This window comes from Galeopterus variegatus, unplaced genomic scaffold (assembly GCF_000696425.1).
Source record: "Galeopterus variegatus unplaced genomic scaffold, G_variegatus-3.0.2 Scaffold1692, whole genome shotgun sequence".
Taxonomy (NCBI): domain Eukaryota; kingdom Metazoa; phylum Chordata; class Mammalia; order Dermoptera; family Cynocephalidae; genus Galeopterus; species Galeopterus variegatus.
Window position 1 is genome coordinate 266,115 of NW_007727803.1, and position 11,538 is coordinate 277,652.

At 34.3% G+C, this 11,538-nt stretch overlaps 1 protein-coding gene across 1 annotated transcript in view; it reads left to right on the top strand.

The window, feature by feature from the left end:
- Positions 1-1,411, top strand: part of OTOGL (otogelin-like) — a 164,205-nt gene extending 162,794 nt beyond the window's left edge. The window contains exons 57-58 of the mRNA XM_008578479.1: positions 486-565; positions 1,211-1,411. Coding sequence (XP_008576701.1) covers positions 486-565; positions 1,211-1,411 — 281 coding nt within the window. The remainder of the gene's footprint in view (positions 1-485; positions 566-1,210) is intronic.
- Positions 1,412-11,538: the final 10,127 nt, after the last annotated feature.

The window sequence follows — 11,538 nt, forward strand, 5'->3', positions numbered from 1 at the left end:
ATTTTAAAAATGATGTATATATGTATTATGCATTAATTATGTATATATATATTTACTTAGACATACCATACATATCATTGTTTATTCCAAAAATTTGTATATATATATTTACTTAGACATACCATACATATCATTGTTTATTCCAAAAATTACTTAAAACACACATATATGCCACACACAGGTTGATGTCAGCATTATTACACGTGTGGAATATTTTTGATTTATGATTATGATGATTATTCTAGGACAATAAGATAAAAAATGGAAATAAATATAAAGCTAGAAAATATAGTCTATTTAGAAAGTGAAAATAAATATTGCACAAAAATATACAAAAGTGGAGTTTTAAATATCTTTTAAGACTGGGATAGATTTCATATAAATATATCAATTTTCAATTGTAAATATATTCATATGTTTGATTGAATTAAGAAACAATTTGACACTAACCTTTTGCTGAATAAATACCTTCTATATTTTATCAGGCAAACAGGACGAAAGAATATGCCAGAAAGTGATCATTAAAACAGTCATAAGGAAACAGGATTGTGTAAGCCAAAGCTCTGTAAGTAGAAAAATATCATTGTTTACATAAAGGGCATGCATCTTTCCAGAAGTATATGAGTCACAGCAATAATAAGTTTGTAAGCCAGCAAAATGCCAACACTTATAATATTTAACTTTGATATTAATCCTACATCCTAATACTAAAATATTGTCTTTGTGAAGAAATATGAATTATTTTTAGCATAAGTAATCAACATTTCTGAATGAAAATTACAATCCAGAGAGGTGGAAATTGAATGTAAATATATTTTACTATATGTTGTCTTAACCATGCAATTTTATTCAGCAAAAGTAGACTTGCTCTATTTAATATAACCTGTATAATTTTATAGTCTACTTGAGCCATGACAGTAGAGGTGCCCATAGAATCATTAGATTGTGATTGACATATTCCGTGCACCTGTCTAATTATGTGTGCATATTTCATGTTTTGATTAATGCCAGCATTGCTATGCTGAGCACTACCATGGAACATCCCTTTGAGTTGTTTCAACTTAATATTTTCACAACCTTCTATCTTGCAGAAGTTTGAGGATTAAAGTGATGAGGAAGAAAGCCTTACCTTCCTCAACTTCTTAGGAAACAAATAATAACCAGTGTTTTAAAAATTTAAGACTTTTTTTCTCATTGTTTCTCCTCTCAGATAAATGTTGCATCTTGTGATGGAAAATGCCCATCGGCTACCATATATAACATCAATGTAGAAAGTCACCTAAGATTCTGCAAGTGCTGTCGTGAAAACGGAGTGCGAAACTTGACTGTACCTCTGTATTGCTCTGGAAATGGCACTGAAATTATGTTCACTCTCCAGGAACCTGTAGATTGCACATGCCAGTGGAATTAAATTCTTGGATTGCAAGAACTCTATACAACATCATAATGTCCAATACAGTTAACTTGTATCACTATTATTTAGGTACTTGGCAGATTTATACTGTTTAACTGTAATATATTTTTCAGACTATTGGGGTATGGCAATTTAACAGTTGGTACAAAATATATGCTCTTGGCAAAACTAGATTTATTGATTTGCTCATTTTAGAGAATCAAATGATTGTAAGTAGTTCAGCTGAAATGCTGTTATGCATATAATTGCAACATAGCACAGATCTGGAATAATCCCATCAATTAGAAGTTTATTTTGCAGAATTTGTTCAATTTCAGTGAATAGTTATTTATTTATTTTGATTTGCAAAGTAGCTATCCAAATTAAGATACACTTTAATATCTACTGCTTAGTCTGATATATGTGATCAGTTAAAATTAGCATCTAGATAGCCTTAAAGAATGGTGTGTTTAAAGACAGGTCATAGAACTATATAGCATTACAGATTATTTAAAACCTGAGTGGACATTAGGGATGTTACTGCAAATTCTCCTCACTTTGTATGTGTAACAGATAACTAGAGAAGCTGTGTGACTTGTACAAATTCATTCAGTGTAACAATATAGTAAATTCATGTTAACGGATTAAGTTCTAGATATCTTCTATCCAGTCCTATGTTCTTTTATTTTGAATAGTGTAGTAACGTTTCTATCACAGAATCTTTCATTTTTAAAGAGATTGCATTAAATAGAATTGAAAAAAACATTTTTAAGTCCAGTATGTTTGAAACATGCCACTTTAATAGTTATCTCAATAATAAGGATCAGGAAAATATAGCATCAGTTGCCGAATAGAGGAGATTTTTAGCTTTTATTTTTTATACCATTAAAACTGCTATTAAATATGTTGTTACTATTTAATAGTTAGTTACTTGCTATCTCACTGACATCTGATTTTTAAGATGTATTTTGTACTTTTGAAGGTGAGTGCTATTTTGATGTTAATGCTGCTGCTTTGCCAGTGAGGAATTAAATCAAATAATCTAAATGTATTAATAATTTTACAATTGAATGCAGCAGTTTTAAAATACAGTAGATAATTGACATTTGCAAGGAATATGTCCTGAGATCTTTGCAAATCCCCAGATTCTAAGCCACTGATAGTCTGTGTCTCCTTCCTGGTAAAAGGGAGCGAATGCGCTACTTAGTGCTATTATGGGTATCAAATTATGTCAAACATTAATAAAAGAACAGCAAAGTTATATTGAAAAGCAGATGCTGGGGCTTGATGGGCTATGCTCAGGCTTGAGCTAGGTGACTTGCTTTCACATATCACTTCCATTTCAAAATTATGCTTCCCAGAAATATTGCAACTTACTAAATATTTTGGACCTCCACGCTTACTTAGAAATGGGTGAAAGAACTAATATCACATTGGCAAAGTCCCTGTGTCTACTGTATATAAAAATTGGTTTATCTTATTAGTTCTTAATACAAATGTTTCCTTTAGATGTTAACATATCAATATTCTTTGATTCCTATTAATCTAATTAAATGGTTTTGTTTAAAATATGTTAACATTTTGCTTCAGAGAAAATGTTATGTACCTCACATAGAAGTACATAATGTTGTATATTGTGTATCACCAATTTTTTATTTCTGCTGTCTGTAAAATATTTTTTACTAAAGTAAAATTATTAAATAACCTTTAAACCTATTTGTGAGGAAAAGGGAAACATTTCCCTAGAACTTCATAAATATTCACCAAATACAACAAATACGTATTGAGGGTCTGTCATGCTGCTATGTGCCAGGCACTATTCTAAACTCTGGGGACATAGGCAATACAAAACAAACACAGTCCTCACTCTCATGCAACTTAGAGTCTAGTAAGAAAGCACACATTTGATAGCCATACATATGAGAAAGCGTAGAAAGAGATCCCAAAAGTTATTGGAATGAAAGGTGGCTCTCAAATCAACAGAGGGTTACAGATGGGCTTTGAAAAAATGGTGTTGGGACAACTGGGTAGTCACTTGGACAAAGAGAGATTTGGTTCATATATCCACTGGCATCAGGATAAACTCTAAATGAATCAGAGATTTAAATGTCCAAAAACAAAACAGAACAAGACAGAAATTCTAAAAGGAAATAGGAGTGGGGAAGGCCATTCTAATTGTGACCCAATATCCAGAAGCCCCAAAGAAAAGACTGATAAATTAAACAAGACAACTAAAATCGAACAAATTCTGCATGGCAAAAGAACATGTCAAAAGAAAAATGTAAAACCAAAGAATCAATATTTGCAACATATTGCTGATGAAAGCTAATTTTTCTATATATAAAGAACTCCTAAAAATTACAAAAGGAAAAAAAAAAAACCTGATGACCCAAGAGAAAAGTGGGCATGTGTTGGTAGCTCAAAGAAAGAGAAATAATAGTAGTGAATTCTTTAACAAAAGGATAACACTTTTAACAAAAGTATTTACATCAGTCTATACTGAAATACAATTTCTCAACTACCAGACTGGTAAAAATTCACAATTTTAAGGATACTTTTTATTTTTTAAGACTCTGGGAAGACAGGAACTCTCAAATGTCATTGGTGATGACACAAAATTGTAGAAATCCTAAGGAAGACCTAGCAATGTATGCTGATATTAGAGATGCTTTTTAGTTTGTCCCAACTATCCAGGACATATATCCTAGACAAACTACCTGTACAAAATAGCACTTGTGCAAGGTTATTAATTGCAGCATTGTTTGTAATGGGAAAGACTGGAACCAACAAGAGCTGGTTCCATATAATATATTATGCAGCGGTAAAAAAAGAATGAAAAAGAAATTTATATATCAGTATGGGATGATCGCTAAGATACAGTTTTACATAAAAGTATAGAAATGTAGAGTAGCATATGTAGAAAGCTAGGTTTTATTAAAATGGACCAAAATAAGAAAATATAGTCATATTTACTTGTATTTACATATAGCATTATTTATGATAGCTGGGAGCTGGAACAAGCCTAAGTGCCCATCATTGGATGAGTGGATTAGGAAAATGTGGTATATCTACACAATGGAATACTACTCGGCTATAAAAAAAAAAATGAAATATTACTGTTTGCAGCAACTTGGATGGATTTAGAGAAAATTATATTAAGTGAAATAAGCCGGGCACAGAAAGAGAAATACCACATGTTCTCACTTATTTGTGGGAGCTAATAAAAATAAATAAGTAAACAAATGGGGGGAGGGGGAAGAAGACACAACAATCACAACAACTCCTTGATTTTGTTAAGGCATGTGAACAGGTGTGATGTTGATGTGGGGGAGAGGGGAGAAGGAGGGAAGAAAAAGAGGTATTGACAAAGGGACACAAAAATCAACTCTATTGTATATTGATAAATTAAAATAAAAAAGGACCAAAATAAGAAAATATAGTCATATTTACTTGTATATACATAGGAAAAGTAAATAATGAAATAGTAAAATGGCATAAATAAATGGTCCAGATGGATCAGTGTGGATGGAGACTGGCATGGGAATGAGACTTCTCAATGTATGACTTAATATATCTTTTGATTTTTGAACCACAAATATATTATATATTCTAAATATTTAAGTTAGATATAAAGTAAGTATATACTAATATAAATAAATGAATAATTCTAAGTTCTGATAAATGTTATAAAGGAATAGAAGCTGCTATGAGAAACTGGCACAGCAAAATCTAACTCGGATTGGGTGGAAATGCAGGGGAGGTCTTCACGGTAGGAGATGTGTAGGTTGAGACCTGAAGGATGAGTCTGAGCCGACCCACGAAGCATTGCCGAACTAAGGGAACAGCATGAGTGAAGGTTTTGTGGGAGGGAAGAACAAGGACAGATCAGGGAACTAATAGACTAGGAATGCTTTTTGTGCATTTTGAGGAATGAGTAGTGTGATACAGGATGAAGTTGGTGAGATGGCTGAGCAACAAAGTAACAGGTAAAGGGACTGGTAAGGCGAGAAATGGTAGTGACGGTGTAGATGGAAGACGTTGTAGTACACTGGACATGCTTTGGAGGTAAGGACAAGAGGACTTGGTTGTCACTTGTGTTCTGAGAATGCCTCAGAGTTTGCTGAGCAACTGGGTAGGTGGAAGTTGGGAACCATGGAGAAGACGGTGCATGGGGGGGGGAGTTTGGGGTGGGGGAGGTTTAGAACCCAATTCTGGACATGTTGGTATGGCCGGTCACCTGAGTGAAGTTATTAGTACGTGGCTATTTCTGTTGATTTGGTGCCAAGAAGAGAAATCTGTTGGAGATATCTTTAGGATTTGTTAACATAGAAATAGTATAAAACTATGAGAATAAACAAAGTTAGCTAGGGTGAGAGTTTAGTGAGAGAAAAACAGGACCCAAGATTAAGTCCTGAAATCCTCTAACATCTAAGGGATCAGATAGAAAAAGAACAGCCAGAGAAGGAGTCTGAGACAGACTCCCACAAACAGTATTTAAGTTTGTTTCCTTTACCCTTTATCATCATCAATACTAGATAGCAGCAGAGAAAGTTCTTAATAAGCAAAAAGTGTCAGCTCATCTGATATTAGTACATATGGGGTGTGTGCGTGTGTGTATGAGCTTCCCATTGAATTCAAACCTTTTTATGAAATTATTGTATTTCTTCTTTTGTCTGTTTTTCCTTTATCTGTTTTCTTATGTGGTAATTTCAAACTGTGTGCTATAAGGACAAGTAATTTTAGAAACTTAAACTCACCTGTCTCCACCTTAAAGGTTATAATTAATATAATCTGGGAGTTTTAACAGATGAGTCTGAATTTGTCTGGCTAGGCTGAGGCCTGGAATCCTCACAGCGCCAGTTGTCTAGCGCTTAATCCTGTTCGTGAGGCCAATTGCAAAGCCAGGAGACCACGACAGTTGTCGGGATTACCTTCCGGTAATCCTGCACCGTCTGGGCCGATTGTCTAGCTAAGGCTGGGTCTGGAGCCCACAGACCCCTCAAGCCCGTTCACAGACTGAGTCACAAACCCATCACAAGCCAGGCTGGGTCCCCAGACCCCTTACACGCAGGTCTATCAGCTAGGTAACGGGCCAAAAAGGTCCTTTGAAGCTGCAGGTTGGAAAGCATGGCTCAGCCGGGGCCACCCCAGGCAGTAAACACCAGCCAAAGTGGTGGCGCAGCTCAGGCTCGCTTACTGCCCCCCAATGTTTACTGAACCACCCCCCACTGGCCCTGAGGCGAGGGGAGCCTGATTAAATTATTCTATTTTCCCCTCAGAATTATTCATTTATTCAATTCAATTAAGCTGAAAAGGAGAAAAAGTAGATAGTGTACCTTGAGGTTCTGATGCCTACAGCAGAAGAGAGGCTCAAAATAGGAGTTGAAAGAAGGTTTCTGAGTTTTTTCTAGGCAATTAATTACCGTGCAATGCTTCAAGATTAACGTTCACATTACATAGAAAATAACACAAAAATTTTGAATCCATATATCTCAACAAGTATTTAAAATTAATCTATTGAGAAGAATTGTGGTTATAACATACAGATTCAGATAATTTCCAGGTATAGAGGAAGTGTGACTGACCAGAGGGCTTGCAGCTCAACAGGTGGATTAGGATTCATATTTGTGCTAATATTCCCAGACAGGAATGGTTGTTCAGTTTGGGCACTGTGTAAAAGTGCTCATCTGAAGTTGATGGAGTGCTGAAATCTAGCTCAGGCTCTACAAGCCAAGACATGTACCCTGAGAAGCAGCTGTTTCTGCTCAGAGGAAGGAATGCTTTTTTCTTTGCATGAAGGCACTGTCATCTTGCCAAGACAAACACCCAACTTTGGGACTGCATCTTCCCAGAGGGAGGAGCCTATTTCTAATATCCTGAGCTAAGAATGTGGAGGCTCTTTCTAACTCATCTACCAGACATTATGACTCTTTCTAATATATCTGCCATGAGTAGGCACCTTTTGCTAATTGTGCAAAAATTAGTTGCTGTCTTGTTCCTAGCCTTAATTTTTTTTTTTTTTTCTGATAAGCGCCTATAAATGGCTATAGTGCTTAGAATCTTGCCTCATAGTATATCTTTGTGGGGAGAAACTTAACTTCTCAGAATTTTTTCACTAACTAGAGAACATGATATGTCTGGCTAAAGACAAAATTCTATTGTTAGATTATCAAAAATATGCTCTATTATCAGAAAGTAAAGGCTTTACAGAAATCTTGAGATGGATTAAAATATGGAAAATTGTTTGGATCCCCATACTGGCCAGCTACAAAAAAAAAATAAGTATATATATACACACACATATAGAGAGAAAATTATATTTTCTTTATTAAGGAATATGGGATTTAAGTTTTCTGCCTCTTCAGTCATATTTATTTTATATTAAAATTATATTAAATAATATCTGTTTATATTTTCTATTAAAAACTATGTGTGCATGCACATAAATACATGCACATAAATAAATTCANTCGCACCAAGGTACGATTTCCCCGGCATCCCTGCATCTGTGCCTGGCCGCCCAACCCGAGTGCGTCCCTGTGTACCTGGGGTGGGAAGTCCCACCAATCCTTCCTCTGTGTCCTCCTGGTGACGCCTAGAAGGGCCTGAGTCCTCTCCCCTCTCCTGATTTGGAGTGGTGTCCATCTAACCAAGGCACCCCCACCCGCTGATTTCTATCCCCTGACCAGAAGTCAGGGGACACCACAGTGGGCCACCTTGCCCCAGGGCCTCTCAGGGCTGACAGCAGGTGTGGATCTGGATTCTGTGGGGCTTCCTCTATGTGGGGTGGGGCGTCTCTGGGATTTTTCCTCCGAGTCCTCATCTGATGACTGGCAGGTCCTGGGTCTCCTCGTCTTTCCAAACATTACAGTATGACATAGGGAAAGAAAGAATGACTTCTGTGGAAAACCCTGACAAACACTACCCCTGCAAGGTGATGCAGTTAACATCGTGAGTGATGTCAGGTTGACAGTGTGCGTCGTAGGTATGATGTGGGATATAACGGTCTTTATGTACTTCTTAATTTTTCTACTAATCGAAAATTATTCTAAAGTACAAGGTTATTAAAAATGGAAAAAATGTTACCAAGTAGATAAAAGGTAAATTAAAACTATACAGAAAGCATCATAATTCCTGGAGAAATGTTGAAACTCTTACCTTGAAATTAGGATCTCAGCCAAGATTCCTGTTATCACGATTTCTATTCAATATTCGAATACAGGAAAAGACAGTGCAGCAATGGAAAGCAGGAGAAATAGAAGGTATAAGGATCAGAAAGTAAAACAAGAAAGCTTTCTTGTGTAACAGGTGATTAGACTGTGCATAATTAACATGCATAACACCTAATGCTAAGCTTTGTCATCCATAAAAGCCTACATAGGGTTGCGAGGTTTGAGTTCAGTGTTCAACAACTGAACTTGCATTGTCCAAGAACTGAACTGTTCTCGCAGCAATAGAATAGGAAAAGGAAGGTGAACGAAATTCACCTCATAATATATCATACCAAAATATCAGGTACCTATGAATAAATTTACCAAAAAAAAAAATGTTAAGAATTTCACAAAATGTATAAAAATGTTATTTGGATAAATTGATGAAACCCTACATAAATTTATTTATTTATTTATTTATTTTAGAGAGAAAATTATATTTTCTTTATTAAGGAATATGGGATTTAAGTTTTCTGCCTCTTCAGTCATATTTATTTTATATCAAAATTATATTAAATAATATCTGTGACACACACATATAGAGAGAAAATTATATTTTCTTTATTAAGGAATATGGGATTTAAGTTTTCTGCCTCTTCAGTCATATTTATTTTATATTAAAATTATATTAAATAATATCTGTTTATATTTTCTATTAAAAACTATGTGTGCATGCACATAAATACATGCACATAAATAAATTCAGTTTTATACTCCAATTCAATAGTTTGGTATGTGAATTTACTATAACACTTACTGCCAGTCCTAATGTCTCCAAATTGAATTCTCATGTTTGCTTTATTTATTGGTTGCTTGATATATATTTTCAAGAAATTTCTCTGTAGAAAGGTACATGGATTCTATTACTATAACACTTACTGCCAGTCCTAATGTCTCCAAATTGAATTCTCATGTTTGCTTTATTTGTTGGTTGCTTGATATATATTTTCAAGAAATTTCTCTGTAGAAAGGTACATGGATCATATATTTTCTAAGGTCTTACTCACAGTGTAGCATGGTAACTAAGGTCTCAGGCTCTCAGACCAAAGAGATGTAATTTCAATCAGTATACAATCTTTTTCTGTGTGCCTCTAAGTAAATTTGAAAATTTTGGACTTCACGTTTTTCAAATTTCTTAGAGGTTTAGTGTGAGACAAATGGAAGTAACACATATAAAGCACTTAGAGTGTTTAGCACACGTAAAGGACTTGACATATACGAGCTGAGTATAAAAATTTGAGGCCATAGTCTGCTTTAAAAACTGTAGACATTACTTTACTGTGTTTGGATATTTAGTGTTGCAAAATAAAGTCTGGTTCTAGCTGATATTTGGTTCCAGTATAGGTATATTTCTTTTCTTTTTTCTTCTAAATGGTTGCTTATTGAAATTTTTTTCTCCAGGTTTTGAATTCAGTAATGTGAAAATGTGTATGTGTATGGCTCTCTATTCATTGATTTGGATTTATTGAAATCCTTCAATCTTCACATAACCCTCTTTAAATATGTAAGATGTATTTCTTCTGTTACCAGTATTTTTTTGTTTGCTATGCTTTCAATTTATATAATCTAGGTTTATATTTAGGAATATTAATTATGTGTATGTTGTTTTTCTTTCATACCTATGACATTTTCTTTCATACTTACTTATCTGCCTTTTTGCTCTGCATAATTGTAGAGTTTTCAAGTTTTTCTTCCATAATACTTATTCACACCTGTTCTACTTTCATCAATGAAGATTGTAATTCTGTGAATGCAGTTTTAGTTTTCTTGCATTTATTTCTTGCCTAATTCCCTTTTTATATAATCCAATTTTTTTAAACTTCAATCTCTTTTATATCTATAACACGGTGTTCTTTCCTCTCAATATTTTCCTACAGTTTTATAGAAATCATATCTTTTTGCACACGTTAGAAAAAACTGTCAACTTTCCTGACCTTTATTTCCTGAATTCTGTAACAGGTGTTATTCCCCTCATATTCAGGGTGACATTCTCTTTCCTTTGCTTTGCAGTAATTTTTTCATAGGTCCCATTGCTTATTTTCATGTCATTCTTGCTGTTTATTTGTGGTTAGGGTATACAGATTGCCCTTGGTTATACTCTATTACCACTTGAAGAATGGTGAGATTTTTAGTATCATATCTCCAGCTATAGGGCACAATGATAAAGTCAATTTCTACTTAATTTTCCATATTCTGGCTGGAATTTTCTAATATTTTTCAATTATAAAGAGGTGGCAGCTTATCCTACCTTTATTCATGTTTCTCTGATACCCTGAATGGTCAAAATATATGAAAAACTAGAATTACCTTCATGCACAGCTACTGTTTTGCTTTTTCTGACTCTCTTCATCTACCATGTTTGTCTCTTGGTGACCAACTCATAAAATACAGTGGTCTGCTGTTCAAATCTATTGTTTCCTGGGATCTACTATCTCTCAATAGACGTACAAAGACAAGAGAGAGAGTTGAAATGAAGAAACTTTAGGTACTTTGGAGATGCAGTTGTGTGATAATATGATCACTGACTAGTTTCTGGTAGGTATAGATCCCAAAACCAAGTTAAGGAGTTCGTAATGGAAGAGATATAAGCTATCCCTTTTCTTTTTCCTGGTACACTTTTCTCTACTTAACAGATTTTCTTCTGAACTCAGTTTTATCCTGTTAAACAATTTTAGTTTGTGATATTGTTTTGTTTTATTTTCTGTCTCTTCAATGTTTAGAAAAATATTAGTCAAAAGTACATTAAGGAGTGTTAGTGATGCACAATTTTATACTTGAAGACCCATTTGAGCATCTTTTATGGTACCAAAAATTTGGAAACAACTTAAATATTCTATAATTCCATCGTTTGCTTATTGTTGTATAAATTATGACATTTATAATTTGGATTATTATGCATAATTAAAAATCATGTCTTCAAAGATTCTTTACTGA